The sequence below is a fragment of the Monodelphis domestica genome, chromosome 1 (assembly GCF_027887165.1).
Source record: "Monodelphis domestica isolate mMonDom1 chromosome 1, mMonDom1.pri, whole genome shotgun sequence".
Taxonomy (NCBI): Eukaryota; Metazoa; Chordata; class Mammalia; order Didelphimorphia; family Didelphidae; genus Monodelphis; species Monodelphis domestica.
Window position 1 is genome coordinate 379,671,765 of NC_077227.1, and position 13,659 is coordinate 379,685,423.

Here is a 13,659-nt window from a genome sequence, read left to right on the forward strand (position 1 = left end):
ACCTGGCATATTCTTTTCTCTCCTGCCAAACAGAAGGGCAAAAAAGTAAAAAGTTTTCAGTAGTACCATAGGCAGCATGAGCAAGTAAAGAGGAGCCTGCTCTTGGAGTCCAGAAAACCTGAGTTCAAGTCCTACCTCTGATATCTATTGACACAGGCTAGGCAGATTGCTTCTTTCAGTGTTCTCAGATAACTTTCTGTGATTATAGGGTGTTTTGTTTTGTTTTTTTAACCTTTACCTTCTTAGTTTCAATTTTAAGAAATAGAATGACAGAGGCTAGGCAATCAGGATTAAGTGACTTGCCCAAGGTCACACAGCTAAGAAGAGTCTGAGATCAAATTTGAACCCAAGTCCTACCAACCCCAGGCCTGATACTCTATTCTCTGTGCTACACAGCTTAACTACCCCTTTATGATCATATGTAGAGAATTGTTTTCTTCCCCAGGAGTTGTCTAATGCAACGAAATAGATCTGGTTAGAAGTTAACTTGTAGAAGATTCTAAATATCAGATTTGAAAGTTTGTAGTTTACCTTTTTTTTTTTTAATTTTTGTGGTTTGCCCTTTAGCACAATGATTCCAAACCTTTAAAAATATATATTATAGGACAGAGATTGAACTTGTGATTTTAATGGTACAGAGAACTCCTCAGTGAGGACCTATGGTGGAAGCTCCCTCCTCTGCAATTTATAGCCTTAGAGATTTACCTAGAGCATGAGAAGATAAAGGACTTACCCAGGGAATAGGAGCACCCTTTTCCCATTGAATTTATTTATTTTTTAAATTCTGAACTTAACCAACCCCTAATAAAACGAGCATTTCTATGTATATTGGAACAGGAGAGAAGTGTTCATAAATCTGCAAATCCCTTTTGAATAGTTAGTTTAAATTCAGCTTGTCACTTTCAAGTTGCCCTAATCACGATTCTTTCCAACCTTCCTTTTATTCTCTTCTCACTAGGAGGGGTGTGGATAGAGGGGATGGAAGACAAGAATCCTAGTCCTAATCACCATCTCCTTTCCACTCCCACTGGAAAAAAAAAAAGTTAACATTTGTCACTAATGTGAATAGTCAAGCAAATTAACTTACCTCACTGATTGTGTCAAAAAAAAGTATGTCTCATTCTTCATCTCTCTCTTTTTTTAAAAACCCTTATCTTCCATCTTAGAATCAATACTGTGTATCAATTCCAAGGAAAGGGTTAAGCAATGGGGGTTAAATGATTTTCCCAGGGTCACACAGGTAGAAAGTGTCTGAGGTCAGATTTGAACTCAGGATTCTACCATCTCTAGACCAGATCTCAAACCACTGAGTCATCTAGCTGCCCCCTCTTCATCTCTCTCTAAATCATTTCTCTGTCAAAGATTCAGCATTCTTCATCATCAAGGACCCAGTTTTAGTGTCAAATCATTTCCCAACACTCCCATATGATAAGATAACAATTATACTTTAAATATCTTTTGATTAAGAAAACACATAATGAATGATACAAAAATTCTTATGAATTCAGTGATTCTTTTAAATGATTATGTATTTTATGAATTAAAACAGGATCTACATCCATTTTTTAAAAGTTTATACCTAAATGTAGAAGATATTGAGTCTGTAGAATGTTTGTTTATTTATGGATTTATATATGAATGTATAAACCCTTGCTAGCATTTCAGTGCCCTTCTTCCCCCCAAGCCCATTGCTATATATGATGGGGGTGGTGGAGAGAGATTCTAAAAATTTTTGAGCGGAGGAGTGACAAGGTTAGAACTGCACACTAGAAAGATTACTAGGACAGTTGTATGAATGAATGACAAATGGAAGAAACGTGGTGGCAGAAGGACTGGTTAGATGGCTGCTATTTCAGTATTTCTGGTGAGAAACATTGATGAGGAGCTAAACTGGGTTGATGATCATCCATGTGGGTGGAGAAGCAAGAATGGATACCAGTATTATAAATGAAGAAGAGGTATTATAAGCAGAATTCACAATTTTAAAATATAGAAAAACATCAGCCTTTTATGTCAGAGGCATGCAGCTAGGTGGCACATTAGCTAGAACACTGGTCTTGGAGTCGAGAAGGTTTGAGTTAAAATCCAGCCTCAAATGCTTGCTATTACTGGCTATTTCTGACCCTAAGTAAATTACTTAACCTCTGTTTATCTCAATTACCTCATCTGTAAAATGAGGATAATGAAAAAGAACCTACATCTTAGGGTTGCTATGCAGATTAAATGAGAGAATGTAAACTGCGTAGCACAATTCCAGGAACATTGTAAGCACTATGTAAATGTTAGCTATTATTGTTATTCTTATTAATCTGGTAACTAAATGAACTTGGTTTATATATATTTTAGCTAAATATCCTGATTGCTTTTGTTAATCATAAAACTGAAGTTTGTGTTATAAAAACCTCCCCTCATATTTTTATGAAAAGGAATCCAGGAATCTTTTATGCCAGTGATGGTGAACTGATGGCACAGGTGCCAAAGATAGCATGCAGAGTGCTCTCCATGGGCACTCAGCCACCATCCTCCCCCCCACCCCAGTTTGATACAAGAAAGGCAGATGGACTCAGGCAAGTTGCTCCCCTCCCTTTCTCCACTGATGACATTTTTTCACATCCCCGACTCCTCTGCCCAGCAGCCAATGGGAGCAATACAGGGTAAGGTGGGCGACTCACAGGTGGCAGAGCTGGAGGGGAGCAGAGCACTTGGGCCACTCCCCTCCCTCAGCAGCTCAATGGAAGGGCTTCCTCACTCCCCTGTGTGGGTAAGGTGGGGGGCAGGGAGATCCTGGCCCTCAGTGGGGGGGAACAGCACCCAGTCGTGGGGGTGGGGTGGGGGTGGGTTCCAGCATCTCTAAGAGGTTTGCCATCACTGTTCTATGCTTTCATAGATTTAAATCCAACCTATTCCCACCTCCTATTCTTTTTCCCTCAAAAAAATAAAATAAAAAGATCCAAAAGGGGAGAAATAATTTCAGTCATTTCACTCAGCAGCCCAAAAAGTTCAATTGCTTCTGAAATTAAAAATTTACCAAATATATTTTTATCATTGACCCAGACCTGATCTGGGCCTAGGCAGGAAGAGAGAAAGGAAAATAATGATGAAGACAGGGGAAAGATGAAACCAGAGAGGAAATGTCATACAATTATATAAACATTCCAAAAGGACAATTGTTATCTTTCCCTGCCAACCCCCTGTGCCTCACCACAGAAAGGATCATGATTAGACTGGAATCATAAGGGGGGAAATGACTGTAATATTCATCCCCATGGGGAGGTGATAGATTGAAAACGTCCTGCCTCACTCATCCCTGCTGCTTTTCCTCCTTTCAGATTTGACATCTACCGGAAGGTGCCCAAAGACCTCACACAACCAACGTACACTGGGGCAATCAGTGAGTACCAATCTAACTTCCTTTGCCTCCCTTGGCTCCTCTTAGTCTCGCATTAGAACCACTCATTCTCCCTTTCTTCCTAACACTTTTCATACTCTTGGGAATTATAGAGACTTTAAAGGATGGGAAAAGAGAAGTTTCCATGTTATATGGTGGCCAGCCCTTTCAAAGGCATTATGTGTAATCTACTGAGAGACACACACCCCCTCCCAGAAGTCAGACTTTAGTTGACAATAAGGGTTTTTGTGGTGGTCAGTATATCCACATTTGAGCATCCTAATGCCAGATGCCAACAGGCGTCTGTGCCCTTCCTTCTATCCAGTATCTCTGCTACAGCCTGGGAAAGCCACTAACTCTGTGTACCATTTTGTGTCTAGGAGCCCTTTGTGGTCTTGATGCTTCTAGATGAGAGCATGACAGAGAGCACTTGATACAGTATATTTTATAAAATTCAGAATTGGAGGGGAGCTTAGGATAAGGTCCACCACCAGTCCCTTCATTTTAATTAGTAATAATAGTGGCTCACATTTACAGAGGGCTCAGATATGAAATCCAAGGTCCAGAGAAGAAAGTGGATTTGGATTATTATGGGAGCTCATTTTTTCCAGGCTCATTTCTTTGTTCTCGGGATGTTTATTATATTCAGCTTCATGTTTCTGCTGCTCTATGACCTGGGGAAACAGATGAGGGAAGATAAGGAGTGATTTATGAGAGTGAAGACATTTGAAGGGTAGAAATTCAAGCCTTACTAGCTAACCACGTAAGTGAAGACTAGGAGCCCTAATAGTATGTGGCTTCTTTTTTTTTTTAACCCTTACCTTCCCTGTCTTAGAATTAATAATGTGTATTGGCTCCAAGGCAGAAGAGTGGTAAGGGCTAGGCAATGGGGGTTAAGTGACTTGCCCAGGGTCACACAGCTGGGAAGTGTCTGAGGTCAGATTTGAACCTAGGACCTCCCATCTCTAGGCCTGGCTCTCAATCCACTCATTAAGTAATTTCAGCAAACTCATGAAGGAAATAAAGTGGAAGATGGTTTCTCCTTCTTCCTCACCCGTTGCTTCTTCTCTGTCTTTTTTCTTTATCACTTATCTTCACACCCCTTATCATCAATGCAACAAACACCTTCATGCATGTGCTCTCAAATCTTTTTTTTGTCATTCCTTTTTTTTTAATAATTTTTTTATTTGATCATTTCCAAGCATTATTCATTAGAGACAAAGATCATTTTTTTTTCCTCCCCCCACCATAGCTGACGCATGATTCCACTGGGTTTCACATGTGTTCTTGATTCGAACCCATTTCCATGTTGTTGGTATTTGCACTAGAGTGTTCATTTAGAGTCTTGCCTCAGTCATTTCCCCTCAGCCCCTGTAATCAAGCAGTTGCTTTTCATTGGTGTTTTTACTCCCACAGTTTATCCTGCTTGTGGATAGTGTTTTTTAGATCCCTGCAAGTTGTTCTGGGAGATTGCATTGACCCTAATGGAGAAGTCCATTACCTTCTATTGTACCACAGTGTATCAGTCTCTGTGTATAATGTTTTCCTGGTTCTGCTCCTTTCGCTCTGCATCACTTCCTGGCGGTTGTTCCAATCTCCATGGAATTCCTCCTCTTTATTATTCCTTTTAGCACAATAATCTCAAATCTTAATAACAAATTTCTACACAAGTTTTACCAAGTTATATGATCAGACTTACTTACCTCTCTCCCTTCCTTTCCCCCTTCTGGTATTGACAGGTGATTAAATGTGGGTTATACATGTATTATCATGCAAAATATGTTTCCATAGAGAAATCTTGTCATTCCACTCCTCTGTTTAAAAATCTTCAGTGTCTCCTTATTGACATTTTGTTTTGTATTTTTAAAAAATCTTACCTTCCATCTTAGATACTAAGTATTGGTCTCAAGGCAGAAGAGTGGCAAGGGCTAGGCAATGGGGGGTTAAGTGACTCATCCAGGGTAACCCAGCTAGAAAGTGTCAGAGGTCACTGCCCCCTCTTTATTGGCTCTTAAGCAGAGTGCACATTCTTGCACAATATTTAAGTCCCTACTTAAATTCTGACTTAAATACCTCCTCCCCCAAAGACTTCCCCAACCTCCCCTGTCAGTTAGAGCCTTTCCCTTTGTTTCTCACAGGGCATTTCATTTTACATTTCTGCTTTTAACATGTTGAAATACAGAAGGTCCTGGATCCAAGGTTTAAAACACACCCCTAGTCTAACCCTGGCAATGCTGCATAGATGTTCACTCTTACTTGCTTGGAGGAGTCCAGCATGGAGCAGTGAAAAGAGCACAGGATTTAGTCAGAGGACTCGCTTTGAGACCACTCACGTGGAGGACTTTGGCAATTCACTCCTTGCTGGGCTCAGTTGCCTCATCTGTGAAATAAGGGCTTTGGACTGGATGGTTAAAAATGACTGGAGGATTTTTCCAGCTCTAACAGTGAGTGGTCCCCACTTCAGTGAGATTCCATAGACTAACCCCAGAGAGCCAAGCAATTGTTTGACTCAACCCAGTTCAAGGGGAATGAAGGAGTTCTACCGTCAAAGGTTCAAGTTCAGCTAAGCTTGATTAGAACATGTTGGTAAGGAAATAGCTAATGAGACTTTCCTGTTCCAGATTGCCAGGGGCCAGTTCAGGAGCCAGTTCCTAAGCCCTTCCATTGGGTCCCAGCCCGTGGCATCATCAGCCATTCTTCTGATGTAACTTCCCCTGGTGGTAACCAGCCCTGAATGGAATCTGAGTCAGTCTCTGACTCTGGGAGGCCAGTCACACATCACTAGATTTTTGACCAAAAATGGATTGAGAAAGCTTTGATAAAAACCTTGGGCATCAGAAAAGACCTTTTAGTTGAAAGTATTCACCACCTCCCTATCTGAGACTATTGGTTTGTGGCTATACAGCCTGTCTTTCACGAAAACTCCTGGAATTATCTAGGACAGGCAACATTTTCTGTACAAAACATTCACATTGCCATTAGAGGACTTTTTCCCTATCCTGCTCCCATTTCCCAGTTCAAAGTTAGGGGTGGATATGTTGAGTTATAAAGTTAGAACAGTTATTTTTTTGTATAGCTGTATCTATATATAATATACACACATATACAGGATATATAAATATGTATAAGTATATGAAGTTATGATGGATATGACAGGGGAGAGCAATTAACACTAGGGAAGGCAACAATAGCATCTTTATTCTCCCTGAATAACATGTGCCATTATTTTGGGAGTATAACTATTTTATCAGATAAAATTTCTTTTTTGGGAATTTGATGCCACTTGCCAATGTTTGGCAAACTAAAGCAAAATGATTAATATTGTTACTACTAATAACTATTTAATTTTGTATTTTACAAAGGATTTCCCCCATAATTGCTCTGTGAAATGGACTGATTAAGCTTTCTCCTCATTTTACAAATGAGTAAGTTGAAACCCAAAGATTAAATGCCTTGTTCAATGTGATCTAGCTATTAAGTGGCATGGCCAGGCCTCAGAAGGTTCGGGTTCAGGTGCAGGGCTCTTTTCATTATGCCATGCTATTTCTCAGTAGGGTGAAAATACTCCATACAATTTATTTTTCACAAGGCAGAACAAACGGGTTTTAAGAAGGGAAAATATATAAAGTCATACTTTGTTGTATTCTTTAAAAATTAGCTGAAGGGACAACTGGTTGGTTCAATGGATTTAGAGCCAGGTTTAGAGATGGGAGGTCCTAGGTTCAAATTCAACTTAGACACTGCCTAACTGTGTGATCCTAGACAAGTCTCTCAACCCCAGTTGCTTAGCCTTAACTGCTCTTCTACCTTGGAAGTAATACATAAGATTGATTCTAAGATGAAAGGTAAGGTTAAAAAAATTAGCCACAATAAGGGAAGTTAGGAGGACCTCTGTTCAAATTTGGCCTCATATACTTCCTAGCTGTATGACCTTGAACAAGTCACTTAACCCCCATTTACCTAGCCCTTCCCCTTCTCATCTAGAGTTGTCACTAGGACAAAAAAAGTAAGGGTTAAAAAAATTAGCTACATCTTGCAGATGAGGTTATAAACCAAAATAGAAAGCCATTTCCAGTAAAACCCCAACCCATGAAGTTTTTCCCCAAGTTATCATAACTGAAACAGCTTTAGTTTGTATGTCAGCCTCCAAACACTTGCTTCTTCATATATTCATGCATTCCATTTGACTTAACAAAAAATGATTGTGCTCCTGCTGTGGCAAGGGACTCTGCTATTTATCGAGGGCTACAAGGAAGAATGGAAACATGGAGCCACCAGTCTAGTAATGGAGAGAACAAAGAAGAATGTGAAAGTGCCATGTTAGAGGTACAAGGTCGGATAGTCAAAGCAGCCAAAGATTCCTTCCCACTGGAGGAGAATCAGGGCTGCCTTTATAGACAAGGTGGCTTTGAGCTGGACCTCAAAGGACAGCCAGGACCAAGGAAGTTAGAGGAGAGAGAAAGTCATTCCAGGCAGAGACCAATGAGCAAAGGTATGGTGTCAGGATCTCTTTTTTTGTTTATTTTTAAACTTTACCTTCTGTATTAGAATCAATACTAAGCATCAGTTCCAAGGCAGAAGAGCAGTAAGAGCCAAGCAATGGGGAGTTAAGTGACTTGCCCACGGTCATACATCTAGGAAATGTCTGAGACTAGATTTGAACCCAGGACCTGCCATCTCCAGACATGGTCTTCTATCTACTGAACCACGTATCTGCCCCAGCAGGAGCTCTTTTGACATATTTGAGAAACCACAAAAAAATGCAATTTTACTAAAGTCTACAGTGACCAAAAGGAGAAGAGTGAAAAATAAGCTTGGAAAGGCAAAATGGAACCAAAATGTCAATAACAAAGAAGCCTCAATAGGAATTTAGAGATATTCCCAATCTTCACTTGGTGGTAGTTTTTCTTCCGCTCCCCGTTTCCCTTAGTGCCTCTTATTTGTGTGAAAATGCCACTCACGTACTGACCTGAGCCTCAGGAGGAAGCCCCGGTAATCGAGGCAGCTTAGTATTTTGTTGGCTTCATATTTACATTCCCTACTGAAGAGAGAGCAGGCCTGAATGGTGGAAGAGAGTCCACCAGTCCGGGTGGGACCTTTCATGGAAGAGTGAGGATTGAACAGGTAGGATAAATTGGGTTTTTGTCCTTCAGTAAATAAAATTAATGAATTGGGCTTTTGTTCTTCAATAAATGAAATCTAAATTGAGTTTTTGTCCTTCAATAAATAAAGTTAATAAATTGGGTTTCTGTCCTTAGAGAAATAATAAATAAAATAAACAAATAAATAAAGGCCCTTTCCCTGAGCAGTAAGTGCCAATCCATGTCAGTCACAGAATTTTAAAAATCCATTCAAGGGGGCAGCTGGGTAGCTCAGTGGATTGAGAGCCAGGCCTAGAGACGGGAGGTCCTGGGTTCAAATCTGGCCTCAGACACTTCCCAGCTGTGTGACCCTGGGCAAGTCACTTGACCCCCATTGCCTAGGCCTTACCACTCTTCTGCCTTGGAGCCAATACACAGTATTGACTCCAAGAAGGAAGGTAAGGGTTTAAAAAAAAAATTCATTCAAGACACCTGCTCCACTGGGCCCGCCTCTAACTCACCTCTGTGTGCACCATCATGTTCTATTGGAGAGAGTGTGGGTGAAGCAGGTATTGCTTCCTATTGGCAGGCCTTTGCTCATTGTGGGCAGAGTATCCAAACACTGAAAACTTCCTCAGAAGTAGCGTCTGTCTCTCCCATTTCTATTTTCTCTCCTCCCACTCTTCCCAAGGTGCCTAACAGAACAGGTTCTCAATAAATGCCCATTGCCTGAAATTATTAGCCTCCTTATCCCTATCCTCTTAGGAAGAGCCCATCTTTTAGTGGGTGGTACAGCTTAAACTAGTTCTTTTTTTTTTTAAACCTTTAGCTTCCATTTTAGAATTGATATTAAATATGGGTCCCAAGGCAAAATAATGGTAAGAGCTAGGTAAATGGAGGCAAGTGCTTTGACCAATGTCGCACAGCTAGAAGTGTCTGAGGTCAGTTTTGAACCCAGGATCTCTCTTCCATCTCTAGGCTTAGCTTTCTATCCACTGAGCCACTTAGTTGTCCTGAAAGTAGGAATTTTTAACTTGGGCTCCATGAACTTGCTTTTTAAAATATTTTTATAATTATATATTTCCAGAGAGTTTCCTTTTTATGCATTTAAAAATATTATTCTAGGGGGCAGCTGGGTGGCTCAGTGGATTGAGAGCCAGAACTAGAGATGGGAGGTCCTGAGTTCAAATCTGGCCTCAGACACTTCCCAGCTGTGTGACCCTGGGCAAGTCACTTGACCCCCATTGCCCAGCCCTTACCACTCTTCTGTATTGGAGTACTGGGGTATTGACTCCAAGAAGGAAGGTAAGGGTTTAAAAAATATTATTCTGAGAAAGGGCCCATAGATTTCACTAGATTGTCATAAAGAGTCCTTGTCCAAAAAGGGTTCAACACAAAAAAGTTAAGACTGGTGGATGAGAACGGGTAGGTGGGACATTAGATCATTGAGCTTAGAATCGGGAGGGACCTGGGCTCAGGACCTAACCATGACACTTTCTAGCTATGTGGCCACAAATAGATCACTTTTTCCTGCTTAGTTTCAAATGAGGATAATACTATTTTTACTACTTCTCTCCCTGGGGGTTGTGTGGAAAGTGTCTTACAAACCTTCTACATGTTATCAAAGGGTGAAATGATAATAGTTTTAGTTGTTATTGGACCAGACTACTGATTTCATTGGTAAGGGCAATTTCTAAGTGAGGAAATGCTCTCCCCCAAAACCATCTGGCATTTGTTCTGCAACTTAGACTTAGAAAGTTGCAAGGGGGTTGGGGGGTGCAGCTGGGTGGCTCAGTAGATTGAGAGCCAGGCCTAGAGACGGGAGGTCTTGGGTTCAAATCTGGACTCAAAAGACTTCCTAGCTGGGTGTCCCTGGGCAAGTCACTTAACCCCCATTGCCTAGCCCTTACCACTCTTCTGCCTTGGAGCCAATACACAGTATTAATTCCAACGATGGAAGATATGGGGGAGAGGGAGAGAGAGAGAGAGAGAGAGAGAGGGAGAGAGAGAGAAAGACAGAGAGAGAGAGAGAGAGACAGAGAGAGAGAGACAGAGAGAGAGAGACAGAGAGAGAAAGACAGAGAGAGAGAGAGACAGAGAGAGAGAGAGAGAGAGAGAGAGAGAGAGAGAGAGAGAGAGAGAGAGAAATTTGCCTGGGATATGGAAAGGTTGAGTAGATAATATTTACATAAGTTAATAGATAATATTTATAAAGGACACAGTGCTAAGCACTTTTTACTATTATCTCATTTGAGCCTTACAACAACTCTGGGAGGTGGGTACCTTTATTCCCATTTTTTAACAGGTGAGGAAACTGAGATAGGTGAAGTGACTTGCCCAGGGTCACACAACCAGTAGATACATCAGAGATAAGAAGTGAGCCCAAGTCTTTCTAACTCTATAGCCACTTACATCATACATGCTTCCTCTCCAGCTCATTATGAGTAGCCATGCATCCTGGAGTCACATAGTCCCAAAAGCTCTGAGAAGCCTTGTGGCTCCACAGACCCTCTCTCATCCAGATCCACATCCTGTTTGGGTCTTAGCTTCCTGCCTCTTGTCTTGCCTTCTTCAAGGAGCAGCACATCACTTTACCTTTAACTTTCCAGTGGTTTTGCCCTGGTTCAGCTCTATTCAAGGTGTACCCATCTGAGCATCTCCTCTGAGCATTGCAAAGGGCTAGACTATGCTGCGGCCAGAGGATGTGGAAAACACAGACCCTTGCCTTCCAGCAGCTCACATTCTAGTGAGGGAGATGAGACTAAATCAAAACAGAGAAACAACAGTGGAGGAAAAGTATGTGAGGGTAGAACCTAGACTCAGGAAGGACCTGAGTTCAAATTTAGCCTTTGGCATTTGCTAGCTAGGTGACCCTAGGCAAATCGCTTAAGCTCTTTGCTTCAATTTCAGTAAAATGCAGTTCGTCATAGTACCTAACTGCCCAATTTGTTGTGAAAATGAAATGAGATAATAATTGTCAAGTGCTTACCCCCGCATCTGACACCCAGAAAGCACGCTATAAATAAATGCTTGCTCGTGTTATTAGCTGTTACAATCAAGTACCAAGTGGCATGGTCCCTATGAGCTGTAGGAGCTCAAAGAAAAGAGAGCACAGGACAAGCCTGAATAATTGCAGATGACTTCCTGGAAGAGATGACATGAGGCAGCCCTTGAAGAATAGGCTGTATCTTGAATTGAAATATGAAGATAGGGAAAATTTCCCCACCATGGAAGAAAGTTGGGGACGGTGGGTTGCCATTGTAAGCAAGGAGGGTGGCGTGAACAAAAGTGGTCTCTGCCAACAGTAGCTTCCTCCTGGGAAGAGGAGATGGATGATCATTTAGTGCAGTAACATATTATAATGGGAACCAGCACTTCACTTGGTCTCAAGTTCAGAGTTCAAATCCAAGTTCCCCTTTTCACTAGCTATATGACTTTGGGCAAGTCACTTTTCCTCTTCTGAGCCTCAGATTTCTCTTCTGTAAAGAAGGACTGATGACACTTGCAATACCTGCCCTACAAGACTGTTATAGGGAAAGCTCTTTGTAAACATTAAAGAACTAAACAAAATGAAAAAAGTTTATTATAATTTATCTTTTTTGGGAGAAAGAAAGGAATAAGTTTTTGTCCCTGAACTAATCTTATTGGTAATAATGAGAAAGTTCACCTAAACTCTTTGGGAAAAAAAGGAAAAGCCAAAATAAAGGGAAGAACTGAAGCATCCATACCCTGACTTTAAAATAAAATTACTGAAGTAGTGTCACCTGTGTCCCTACAAAATCCTAATTCTTTTTCTCCCTGATGTTGTTTATTTTAGTCTCTGTCTGCTGCTGCCTCTTTATTCTGTTCCTTTTTCTCTCGGAGCTCACTGGATTCATAGCCACTGAAGTGTAAGTAAAGTTTCCTTAAATTGGAGTCATGTTTGGGAGGGTGGGAAGAGGATCACTGAAGATCAAGGTGAGTAGCGTATGCCATGGCCCTATGGTCAGTGAGGACCCTGTGTCAGATGATTGCTTCATTTTTCATTTTTTCAAATACATGAAGAAACATTGCAATCTTTCCTATTCCCTCTCTGAGCTTCTGGTATATTGGTATGATTGTTTTAAGTCTGGTCTAAGCTCTGGTTGTATTTAATAAATATACAGCATAAACGCTTGGGTGTTTCTGGACCTCCTTAGAAAATGTAGAAAGTTTTCTGATTGCTTGGTATCTCAGGAAGGAGGAAGGAGAGAGCAGGAGTGAGGGTCAGAAGAAATAAGAGAATCTGGAACTCAAAATGTTTCTTTTTTAATGTTTAAAAATTGTTTTTATGCGTAATAGGAAAAAATAAAGAAAATGTATGAAGTTTGCCCATTTGTGTAATTTCATCACATTTTACGTGAGAGCTTTTTCCTTGAAATCATTAAATATTTGATCCTATGCTAAAGAAAAGTTCCCTGTTGAAAGGAGAGGTTCCAGGCACATAGAATTCTGCTTTCACATCAAAGCCTTTTTCCTTTGAACTCTCTTTCCTGTTTGAATGTTCTCATTTTTGGTTACTAGTAAGTCTCTGCTTCCTGGCAGGGTTTGACGCAGGGTGAATCCATCCCCAATTCCTAGAATTATTCATTGCCCTCATAATCTTATAGTAAACTCATTGGGATGTGCCTGACTCCGAATTCCTTTGGAATTATCTAATCATGGTCACACAAAACTCCTCTTCTAAGAGAGAATTGGAAACAGGAGTTGCCAAATTGGGAACTAAGACTCCCAAACTAGAACTTGGTTGGAGTCTCATTACCCACATCATTTAGGGGTCTATGACCAAGCAGCTAATCATAAGGTACAACCTTTGCCATAATTTCTGGATGGTTTGTGTTCTGTTTTCCTCAAATAATGGAATTTTCATGATTTCTTTATTTTTTGTTGGTTGTGATTTGTATCAAGTTTCTTTTTTTAAAAATTTCCAGTGGTTTGTGTACACACAACACATATGCACACGCACACATATAACCCATTTAATTAGAACTGCCTGACACATCTCAAGATATAATTCACAAGACAGATCTTAAAAAATATCTCACTCCTTATTTTAGAAACAGAAACACAAAAGTTGTGATTTGCCCAAGGCCACGTAATAAATGGCAAAGCCAGGATTGGAATCCAAGCCACCTAAGTTCTAAAGACCCTTTCCATACTATCCTATGATCC

At 40.7% G+C, this 13,659-nt stretch overlaps 1 protein-coding gene across 1 annotated transcript in view; it reads left to right on the forward strand.

The window, feature by feature from the left end:
* The window catches only part of ERGIC1 (endoplasmic reticulum-golgi intermediate compartment 1), a 168,600-nt gene that overhangs the window by 78,691 nt on the left and 76,250 nt on the right, over positions 1 to 13,659 (forward strand). The window contains exons 2-3 of the mRNA XM_056811581.1: positions 3,330 to 3,391; positions 12,287 to 12,359. Of these exons, the coding sequence (XP_056667559.1) occupies positions 3,330 to 3,391; positions 12,287 to 12,359 (135 nt within the window). The remainder of the gene's footprint in view (positions 1 to 3,329; positions 3,392 to 12,286; positions 12,360 to 13,659) is intronic.